The 12,099-nt window shown below is 33.0% G+C and overlaps 3 protein-coding genes across 3 annotated transcripts; all 3 read right to left on the bottom strand.

Moving 5' to 3' along the window:
- Positions 1–940: 940 nt before the first annotated feature.
- On the bottom strand, positions 941–2,011 carry Tsp_04767 (hypothetical protein). Its single transcript, XM_003369304.1, has 4 exons — positions 1,935–2,011; positions 1,465–1,538; positions 1,347–1,436; positions 941–1,092 (listed from the first exon to the last, which is right to left on the bottom strand). Exons 1-4 carry the CDS (start codon positions 2,009–2,011, stop codon positions 941–943), a joined length of 393 nt encoding a protein of 130 aa, XP_003369352.1.
- Positions 2,012–5,912: 3,901 nt separating this feature from the next.
- On the bottom strand, positions 5,913–7,605 carry Tsp_04768 (tyrosine-protein phosphatase 1). Its single transcript, XM_003369305.1, is given in 4 exon segments — positions 5,913–6,198; positions 6,217–6,839; positions 6,901–7,051; positions 7,133–7,605. The coding sequence occupies 4 exon segments, from the start codon at positions 7,603–7,605 to the stop codon at positions 5,913–5,915; spliced, it is 1,533 nt and encodes a 510-aa protein (XP_003369353.1).
- A 2,159-nt stretch (positions 7,606–9,764) lies between these two features.
- Positions 9,765–12,062, bottom strand: Tsp_04769 (adenosylhomocysteinase). Its single transcript, XM_003369306.1, has 7 exons — positions 11,856–12,062; positions 11,583–11,711; positions 10,927–11,023; positions 10,546–10,866; positions 10,212–10,417; positions 9,965–10,159; positions 9,765–9,896 (listed from the first exon to the last, which is right to left on the bottom strand). The coding sequence occupies exons 1-7, from the start codon at positions 12,060–12,062 to the stop codon at positions 9,765–9,767; spliced, it is 1,287 nt and encodes a 428-aa protein (XP_003369354.1).
- Positions 12,063–12,099: the final 37 nt, after the last annotated feature.

The raw sequence follows: 12,099 nt of genomic DNA on the forward strand, positions 1-12,099 counted from the left end.
GGATTACGGTAACTTTAATAGCAGTGACGTAACATAAAAAAATGGAAATATTATTCNNAAAATTTTATTNTGNCTGNTTGANGTTTCTTCATTCATTGANATNCTGTTTATTTAAACTATATTATCTTGTGGNGAAGTTTATACTTTTTTTCATGATCAGCTTTCCCGAATAGAATATTTTATCTTTATTCTATATTTTATTCTACCCAAAGTGACGTTATATCAAATGCGACAGTAAATAATTCAGAAAAAAACAAATACAAAAAATAAGTTAAATGGTGATTTTTTATTTTTCACTACCCAACAGCAACAACAACAATAATAAGCAACATATCAGTGAACCACNAATTACNAAAGTAGCATCATGGTGANTTTCAAAATTATAAATCATTGTCTAGTGGATAAAGATTGACCCTAAGGACAACCGCTTTGTTTATTAAAGCTTGAAAAATAAACTCTTTTTGNCCAATATCTTTACCCGTACGTAGCAGCAGANTACTGGCACCAGCTTACTCGCCACAANGGGCATGGAATGATNAAAAAAGCNTATTAGATACCATTGGAGGNTCCAANCCCTTGAATGTACCATCCCGTATCCCCAAGNTTTTTATGGTTGCCATCAGTCTATATAGGCCATTTGCTCATCTACCCGGCAATTTTCAACGTGATCTTTTCTATTGTTCCTAGCCGGAACTTCTAAATCTGTCCACACTGCACCCCTGCAGCCCTCTTTATCCTATACCAAAATGAAGTAATTGTTTATAACTGGGAACACATACTTTTGAACACCCCCAACATTTCCTCCGTTTACCGGTATATTTTAATTTGTACTCCCTGCCTTCATACACAAGGAACATACCGCCGCAACAGTTTGTCACAAAAGGGTCTAGTTCAACTCACCACGGCGGTCAACTCGCCACGTGATCAACTCGTTGCGTGGTCAACTCACCGTGATTATCTGTGTCTGTGATTGAAATTGTCGTGATGATAGACTCTTAACCTGTTCTGAAGTGTATCCCATTAAGTGCAAAGACAGTGCAGCGACGCATCGATGAGCTGGCCAGTGATTTGGAGAAAACTTTAGTATAAGAGCTTCAACATTGTAAATTTTTCATACGACTAGATGAGTAAGCTTTTGATTGATGGAACATTCTTTTGGCTTATGTGTAATTGTCATAGTCTAATGTGCAATATTGATGAATTTTTGTTTGCCAATTATCTTGAAGGTGATGCAAAAGAAATGAATAAATTCCTGACTATTTGCAATGTTATGTGGAAAAAATGATGAAACTTTCAACCAACTGGTTTTCCACACAGAAGTAAGATGGTTGTCAAATAATGATTACTTAGAAAGAGTTGCTGATTTGTATTTCCTGAATTGCTGACTGTTTGCTTTTCAGCTGCAAGGAAGTAAGATGATTGTCGAAAACGAATTGCTTAGAAAGACTTATAGATTTGTATTACTCGACGGTGGAGTTTCTAGCTGATGTGAAACAAACTTTATGTGATGAGTTGAAAAAATGTAAAAACCATCCTTTCTATATATCAGACTTATATTCAAAATTTAATGAAATACAGAAACATCTGCAAGGTAGATATTTTTCAATTATTCAAGCACGAACAGTCCTAATAGGCTTTTAAGCTAAAATAGGCCTATTTAATTATTTTTTGGTCCGAAGAGATTTTAAGTGCGTTTCAAGTCTACAGAAACTGGAAGAAGGAGCAGATGTCTCATACAGTGAGCTGGAAATTTACATAAATCAAGTAGAAAAAGTAAGGGAAGACTTTAAAGTATGTTTTGAGGATCTGGAGAACATTGACGGCACCAGACTGGATAATTACACCATAGAATATAGAAATAGAAAATGCCAACATTGAATTTTCATTACAAGAAGAGCACGTTGCGATGAGTGTGGATCTCGAGGCTTAATTACTGCTCAAACGTAAAAGCTTCGGTGAGTATTAGAGTAATGTAAATATTACCCTGAGCGAAGTGCTGCAGTTCAGCCATTTTTATTACCATTTTTAAGTTCATACCTGATTGAATTCCTTTCAGCCATGCAAATGCAATTTTAAAAAAGCGAAGGAACAGACTGAATCTGGAAATGCGTGGTAACATACGGCTCGACCACTGTCCATTATTCTTTGTGAGTTAGCGAAATGCGGATAGCGCATTTCTTTATATAACGGTCATAAGTTAATCCATTCGTGATACTGTCAACATAAGTAGGTCCAATATCTCGGCATGGGAATTATTACCATTTTCACTAATGTACGGACAAACAGTTTACTATATTGCATTGAAAAACGAAGACAGAAGTTGTTGCTCTGAACATGCACATATTGCTGTTTGATCATCTATATACAGCAGCATTTCATCTGTAAAGTATTTTTTGAAATACATCAGTGGTGATCCAATTTCATTCACTGCAGATAGCTTCTTCGATATAAATGTATTGCTGTCTGTTTACCAAGCTATTGTTAGGTACTACTTTATTGTTAAAATTTTGAATATTTTATAAAGTGTAGTTTCCGCTAAAGCCGAGTGTGTCAAAATCAATGCAGGCAATAAAAGCAACCCTGATCAGCAGCCGAAACACTTCACAGCAGTGGCTGTCAAACTAAAGATCTGATCCATTGGTAAAGTGATAAATGAATTTTGTTGGTTCGCAGCTTTGATTGCCGCTCGGTTGTTCAGAAAATGAAATAAATGCGTCTTTTTGCGCAGACCAGTCAGTTTATGTAAACAACAATGTAAACTTCAAGTGTGAAATGCATTCAAAATTTGTTGACAACTTGCAAATTAAGCGGCTATTTATTCGATCGATCTCTTCCAGATATAATGTGCTGTCCTTGTTTCAAAGTGCTAAGGCTGCCCCATTGTTGTTAACATTAGGTTAATATGAGAAAGGAGTGCTTAACTCCAAAGAACCTAAGCGAACAGGACACGTCAGGGACAATCACTATGCAAAATCATAAGCAAACACTATGTTTCAATTTTGATACAAAGCAAATAAAAAATAATCAGGAGGGTTTTAGATGCTAAAAAATCAGCATTTGACAAATAGAATGCATAAGAGCGACAACAGATGAAATTTAGATGCGTGCATCAGAGCAGCAGCCAATAAAATTTACTGCGTAGAGGAAGATGTCGTCGAAGAAGAATGAAAGCCAACTATATTGGGTGGCACCACAATAGCTCGCACTTCATTGAAAGAACTAGTCGAAGAAAATTTGCCGACTGCTTTAATAGCCCAAGTTTCACTTAAGATCTCAAAGTATTGCCCACTTCAGTAGTCGACCAAAACGATAAATTTAGTCCTTCACGCTTCAACTACATTGAGAAGGTGGTAGCAGTTACCATGTTTGGTTTGCACTTCGTTATAAACACTGTGCTTCCGCTAGATAGAGGAAAAATAGATGAGCTGACTTTCTGTTGAAGAAGTAACAGAAGCAGAACATTTTTGTGTGGGAATGACCCAAAAGAAGCCTTTGGAAGGAAGAGACCATCAATGAAGTCTGCAGCATCTACAGCTGGAAAATAGGTTGGAACCAACACTAACTTGGTTAAGAACACATTATCTAGAGTTGAATGACACCAACAAAGCTCAATTTTGGTTAGATTCAATCCTATCTTGTTTGAGAACAGATTGTTCAGAGTTGAATGCCACCACCAAAATCCTGAGATACATCATAAACTGAATTGAAGGCAAACTACCATCAATCCAGTAGGCAAAACTTCTAACTAAACCAAACGGTTAGGGGGAGCAACAGAGTGATCTGAATCGTAAAAATTAAAACTCTCAAGGAAGTGTTTAACACACCGGTACAGAAGCTTTATTTACTAGAGCTCACAGTCAGAAGCTAATGGACTTTGCTCATTGTGAGGAGGTATGTTACCAACAATATTCAAGTGTAAAATTCATTATTAATAAAGTTTATATGGTAGTTAATAAAAAAAGAAATGAAGTGTGTGATGTAGGTTGCCATTGGTAGATAAGTGCATGCAAATTTTGAATTCTATTTTTACTTGTGAAAAGTAGCGAGATCTAATGTGTTTGTTTGTTGAATCATCACACTCGAAAAAACAGCTTTTCTGTTAACCTTGACGTTGAGGGATATCCCACAAGCGTAATTAAATCTATTTATCTCAAGTCTATTATTGATCAGTGTAGTGATTTCTTCAAAGGAAGAATTGAATTTTCCGCCAATTCTGGCACACTTCATGATGGCTTGAAAATCTTAGATTATCAACGTCAGTTTGTTGATAACATTCGTCCCGGCATTTTTTCAGCTCCATTGGTGGTTGAAGACCAGTTGTTCATAAATCAAATCCCTGGAGTGTTGCACCTTGCGCAAGCTCTCATTGAGTTTCCATATGGTCGGATGCCCCGTGCCTAATTCTGCTTTGAACCTGCGATGAGCAGCTTCCGCGTAGTTGTTGGTGCGATTGGTTTCAATAACAACTCGGCGATGCATTGACCACATCTCCACTGGAAACATTGCCGGACGTCTTCCACCATCTCGACGACTTCTACGACCCACGTAACTACTGTTGACCATTCTTTCACAGCTACATTATTCACAAGAAAATAAGTACAGTCACATTTTCTATGCAATCATGTAATTTTCTTTTTAGATGATGTAAATTAGTTATGATTATGTATCATTATAATCTTTTGGTACTAATTCAATCGAAAGTAAATAAAGTCCGGAAAGATTAATTTTTATGGTATCATTGCTTATTAACAAGTGTATTAATTGTTACACAGTACGGTGATACAAAACAGCTTTTTTTCAAGTAAATTTCCCAGTTATCATAACAGTTCGACTGAAAGTTGCCTATACATGCTTTCCCTGACATTTGCAAGTAGGCAGTAAATTTTCTTCACAGATAATAATATCTGCGAGAGTTGAATTCTGCAATATCCAGAATGTTGCACTCTAAATAACCTGTAGTACTTTTTCTGAACTATTATTTTATTTATGTTGATAAGAAAAATAATTCCAGTTCTATTAAATTACTTAAAATTCTCTAAAGGAAGTATTAAATCAAATAACAAGCTCGATTATTTTGAGCAATTATCGATAATTATCAATTTTGAGCATGGGTAGCCATGAAGATGGAGCATATTAAAATTCCAGAGGATAGTAAACGAAGACTACTGACAAGCTGATAATATTGTATGTGGCAATTTCAGATAATATCAGCGTTATTTATGATCACAAGAAGAAAAATCATTAGCAATTAATAATAAGTGAGGAAAATATGTAGGTATCAAAAAAGAAAAGAAAGAATGATGATGCTCCTGTGATTTGAATGTGTGTGTATATATTTAATGCCTGCAATGGTGAGAGCTACATTATAAAATATAGGTATATTGTATTAATGCTATATAAAGATGTACATTGCTTGCCTGACAGGATGTCTGTGATGTTGAAGATCAAGATATCTAGAAATGGCAGAACACTGTACCCGAACTTGACATACAAAAAAAGACGGTAAAAGAAAACACAGAAAACGAGACACAGCATTGGACTGAATTCAACAAGCTTTGCTGGTAAAAGTTATTTATTTCACGACTGGTAATATCAGTTTGAAGTGACATTGTGAAAAGTGTCATGTTGTTGTTGTTGTTGTTGAAACAGAGGCTTTTATTTTGAATAAAGAAATCACAATATACAACATACTTTGGAAGTTTTCATTACTGCATTTGTTTAAAAATCAGTTAAACTTTTCGTTACACATGCAAATTACAGCATTCGAAGATAAGAAAAACAAAGTATGCATGTACGAAAAAGAAGCCTAATGGAAATATTTATTGACTATTGATTTTAGAAATGAAAAATTTAAATGAATAACAACAGCAGATGATGGAATTGTCAACAATGATTTTTTGCACAATGCACAGTCATTTGCACTTTTCAGAGTACAACAACGCCACTTTGCAAGCGTACGACAGCTGTTGCTCAGTCTGCACCATTCCCATACGGCTGTTTCTTAAGTACTTGACAATTTCAACAGGATTAACGTAAACTTGGGCTTCAAGCATGCGCATGAGAGTTTCAGTGAGAATATAGACACCCGTCCGACCAATGCCCGCACTGCAGTGCACAACAATTGGAGGCGTTTGTTCATTGAGCACTTTGTCCGACGAATAGAGCAGCATATTTTCCGGTTTCAAACGCTTGATGACGCTGAAAAAATCTAAAAACAGCTGTGGCTTGTCCGGTACGCCATGATCCGGCCAACCGAGAAATTGCAAATGGGATACATTAAGCTCGGCTTCGGTGTCGACGTTGATGATGTAAAAATCTCGAATTCGACATTTGCCGAAAACCTCGTCACCAACGCAGCCAATTATCAAATGATTCGTTTCCAAAGTTTTGTTCATTTCTGGAAAATAGCAATAGCACTTTTCCACATCCCCTTCGTACAGGTCAGTCAACATGACCACCGTGTGCACATTCTGTTCCCAGATCATCTGCCAAAAGTCGTCAACAGTATTTTCCATCGGTGCCTGAGTAGCTATATAATTCAAGCATATATCTGTATCGGCCAGTCGTACATTGACAAAACTTGCATTGATGTAATCATTTTTCTTCGAATGATTACTGTTCAATATGACGCGATTGTGATCATACGGCAACACATTTGTATAACGATTCAAAAATCGATTCTTCCTTTCGCGAGCAGTATTAAATGTCATTCCTTCGCCATATGGTTGCAATTCCTGAAACTGACCAAAATATTCTCCACTATACAGAGCATCTTTAAATATTTTTCTGATATCATTGAACTGGTCAGAAGAATCAACGTCGGTTGTAAAAACAGTCGACTAAAAATAAGTTGATTAATTATTCATTTCATTTGACAAATTACACCGATCACAGACGTACCGTAATTGTTTCATCGACGAGTGTTTTATATTCAAATTGACCTCTCGCTTGTGTAGAAATCATTCCTGGAGCAACCATTCCAATGACGAAAACACTAAGCAACAGTATCCATTTTAAAATGAACATGCAAAGCAAAATGCGATCTTCATAGCTGAAATAGATTGACAAATTTTCAACGTGGCATTTGAAATGAAAACGTCTCTGTTACTACTTTTTGACAATAAAAAACCACCGCTGACTATTGAAATTCACAAATACAGCAGATTCCAAAGCGAAAGACAAACCCCAGAATAGGTTCAAAGTGATACTGTGCCCACGAGCAGGAGTAGACGGCAAATCGTAATTTCTTTCCATGAACAGAAGCGACAAAGCCGTTGCCCAATTGCAGACAAAAACAATGTTGTACAGAACAATGTAGCCGTAAAATTCCAAATGGAATGCATAATGCAGAATTGTGAGGATGACGGGAATGAAGAGCAAAATGACGTGAAAACAAACTTGGACAATGTACATTTTTGGCAAGCGATTAAGAAGCTGTTGAGAAAGACGCGTACCGTGGCGTATGTACATCGCCAATTCGGCGCATCCAAAAGTCAGCATCATCGTACCAAGAACAAAAATAACCACACTGTCGATAAAGCAAGGATTAAAACCACGGTCATACCATACAGTATAAAAAGTTACGTTCGGAGGGCAATAGGGCATTTTGCTTTTTGTCCAATAACCACCTCCTTGAAACGAAATTAATAAAAAATATTTTCAATTATCACAAAACAAAAGAAAAAAAAACAATTACAGATAACCGTTTCATAAAAACTATAAACAAGACAAGATCGTGTAGTGAAAAATAATTTTAAAAATAAACACTTGATGCTTTGTATTTCAAATCATAAAATAAAATTCAAGTTAAATATCATTTGTTCTAAAAATTTTTTTTTAAAAGTTATTGTTTCTTTTAATTTAGCCTAAACCATGCGTATAAAAATCACTATGACTTGTTTGACAATTATTTTTCATTATAGAAAAACATTTTTGATTTCTTCATCAAATATGCAAAGGCAACATTTGTTTCAAGCATAAATTTTCGTTTAATTTCAGCTTCTATAATATAAAATTACGATATTTCGAATATCAGTACAAAGAATGCATTTCACATTTATGAAATAATAATGATGAATAATGAAAAAAATTACAATATTTAATCTTTTTAGATGTTCAACATTTGTCAAAATTTAAATGAATAATCATCACTGGGAAAATTTACTTTAGCTAAGTCACAAATTAATAAAAATTAAAAATATCGCAATAAAATATATAAAATTTTACCTAAAACCTTTTCGCACATTCAACAACTGATTTTTCAGATTGCGAATTCACCAAAACAAGATGCATAAAACACTCAACAGATTATCTCTTAAAACAATAAAAGTTGTAATAAGAAGACAACAGTTAAATATAATAATAACATTAATATAAGTTGAATAGTAATTCTAAAAATTAAACTATAAAAATTTTATTTACAACATAATTTTAAAATATTTTTGTTCAAAAAATGACAAAGAAAAGTTTAAAGTAAAATAAAATCCCTAATAAAATATGCAATTTAAAAAAAAAAATTTCAGCTAAATAAATAATAAATTAAATTTGCTTCACAACATACCAAATGTCAAACCTCATCGAATAAATTTACATTATCAATCTTTAGTTCAGTTTCACGATTCAAAAACAACTCTATTATACATTTCTAAAATATTATTAATTCATTTAAATAAAAAGTAAATAAAAAAACAGACATTCATATAGCATATCATAAAAGATCATTATACTACTCAAGGTGATTATATTTGTCTATAAAATTGAAAGTTTTACTTAATGCATTTTACCTTTTTTACTTTAGAAGAACATACTTTTCAAAAAAAACAACAAATTTGATAGTAAATTACAGTAATAATATATTACAGTAAAGAAATATAAAGAGTTATTTGTATAAAAATATGATGTAAAATAAATAAATTGAAATCTTAATTAATAAAAATTAATATAAAAAGTTGTGGATTTGAAAAAACATATTTTAACTTTTTGGCACTATTTTCGAAATATAAACTGCCATCAAGAGACATGCAACAAAATCAGACTTTCTTCTTCTGTTTTTAATAGAAATAGTTTAAAATATTGTTAATTTAATGATTATTATTATTATTTTAAAAATTGAAGTTATTTTTATAAAATTGCTGAAAACCTCATTTTATACATTTCACACAAAAATATTTTGAGGCTACCTGACGATTCAAAAGTTTTCACAAGGTAACGACGAAAACTTAATAATATAAAGTGCCGTAATAAAACAAATGGATGGAATGAAAAGTAATGGCAAAAATCACACGCATTTAAAAACATAAGATAATATATTGAGACAGTTTTCCATGATGGCAAACTGATAATAAATTCAAACATTTGTTTGTTCTAATTAATCATCAATAAATGAATTATCAATTCATTAATATTATTAATCAAATATTCCAGGAGCTTCATTTTTCATTCCAATTTCATATTCAAATCATTCATTTCTTCAAAATTTTCTTCTTATTATGAAATTTATATAATTAAAAGAAGCTAAAATAGATAAGCAATCATTTTCATTTCAAAAATTAGATATTACATCTCAAAATGGCTTTATTTTTGATTTATTAAACACCCAACAATCAACCAATAATTACTCGGAATTAAAACTGAAAAACAGACGCCAAAAAATATTGATAACTTTGATAATCATATTTGCTTTGTTCATTTCAAAATGCTATCATTAATATTAATGCTGAAATATAAATGACAGAAATGTGAATTTAAACTAACAAATTTCCATGTCAATAGCGGTACATTTCTGGCTTAAATGGGCCATCAATTGGAACGTCCAAATATTCAGCTTGCTTCGGTGTTAAGATGGTCAATTTCGCACCCAACTGCGTTAAGTGAAGTGCAGCCACTTCCTCATCCAGCTAAAATAAATAATAAAACTTATTAATCAAAAGAATTGATAATACAACAATTCATATTTATACGGCACTTTTTTCGGAAGAACGTGAACTCCAATTGCATACTGTCCTCTTTTTGTCCAGAGTTCAATTTGTGCGAGCGTTTGATTAGTAAATGAAGTGCTCATTACGAAAGAAGCATGACCAGTGGCGCAACCAAGATTTGCAAGTCGACCTTGTGCCAAAAGAATAATATGCCTTCCACTTGTTAATAAATATCTATCAACCTGAAAAAATATCTCATAAATAAGTAAATAAACAAATAAATACATTAATTACCTGTGGCTTTATGTTGTCCACTTCTACAGCATTTTTATTCAGCCAGTCAACATCAATTTCAACGTCAAAGTGTCCGACGTTGCAAACTATAGAATCCTCTGGCATTTTCAACATATGCTGACCACAAATCACATCACAACAGCCAGTAGTGGTAATGAAAATAGAACAACGTGGAGCTGCTTCTTCCAAAGTTGTCACTTCATAACCTTAAATTAGCCCTAGTGAGAAACTTTCACTTCATTAAATAAATCTCACGAATCCTTTTTTTAGTAATGAGAAAGTACAAATCACTAATGCTGTGATATACATTCCTTCATTTAATTAAAAAAATTACCTTCCATACAAGCTTGTAATGCAATTATTGGATCAATTTCAGTAATCATTACACGAGCACCCATTCCTTTCAAAGCCTGTGCACATCCCTTGCCTACGTCACCGTATCCACAAACGCAAGCCAATTTGCCAGCAATCATAACGTCCGTTGCACGCTTTATTCCATCAATTAGAGATTCACGAATTCCATAAAGATTGTCAAATTTGCTTTTTGTAACACTATCATTCACGTTTATAGCCGGAACTTTTAGACGGCCTTCTTTGAACATTCGCATCAAATTGTGAACACCAGTAGTTGTTTCTTCCGAAATGCCTGCTATTCCTACAAAAATTTCAACAGTACAAGTATTTTTTCAAAACACAATTATCAACAAGCAATTACCGCTCAATAAATGTGAAAATTTCTCATGAACGAGCTTAGTCAAATCACCACCGTCATCCAAAATCATATTCAATGGTTTTTCATCAAAAAACAAAGTCTAAAAATAGTCTTACAAATCAATCAAAGCCATCCAAATACAAATTTATAATAAAAACATGCTGTAATTATTTATTGATTAATAATTAATGAAATTCATAATTTCAAAAAGATAGTATGAAAAAAATTATCTACTTTTTAACGTTTCAACCGTTAAATTTCAAAAATGTAAAACTTCAACAAGTTTCAACACAAAATTTTCAATTTATACACCTATTAAATATACTGATATTAGCATTCCATTAAAGATTTGTCATAATTAACTGTTCAAATGAATCAACAGTTTGCCACAAATATATGCTTCACAACTGTATTACATTTTAATCTTCGAAATTTTCATCTTTAAAATATCAACCGTACAATTAACAATTTTCACCTTCATTCAAGAACAAGCCGGTTTTAAACAAGTTTCACCAGTTAAATTAGGCATCTGTGTTTGAAAAGATGATTCTACATTTCAAATGTTAACTTTATAAAACATTTAAGGTATTCAAAATATCATTTCAACAAAATCAAATAAATTTACAGTAAATAAAATTGTAACATTTAAAAATTTAAACCTGTTCAATACACCAGATGTATTCTTCTTCAGTTTCCCCTTTCCAAGCAAACACTGGAATGCCTTTCTCAGCAATCGCAGCTGCTGCGTGATCCTGTGTAGAATATATATTGCAACTAGACCACTGAACCTAAAAAATATTCTTTAAAAAACGAAATTCAACAAAATGTATGAATTTAAAAAAATAATATTAAAAAACACGTTTTTCATGTTCGATGAGAATTCTACGTTATCCAATAAAAATGAACAAGCAAAATAAATCCAAGCGACCCACCTCTGCACCCAATTCCACTAAAGTTTCGATCAATACAGCTGTCTGAATTGTCATGTGAAGACATCCAGAAATTCGCGCACCAGACAGTGGCTTTGTACTACCGTATTTTTTGCGCATAGCCATCAATCCAGGCATTTCATTTTCAGCAATAATAATTTCCTTACGACCCCAGGCAGCAAGGCTCATGTCAGCTGCAAATATATGCATGATAGTTAGTGATAAACTTGAAAAAATGAAATTTCAA

This window comes from Trichinella spiralis (genome assembly GCF_000181795.1).
Source record: "Trichinella spiralis strain ISS 195 chromosome Unknown Scfld1557, whole genome shotgun sequence".
NCBI lineage: Eukaryota > Metazoa > Nematoda > Enoplea > Trichinellida > Trichinellidae > Trichinella > Trichinella spiralis.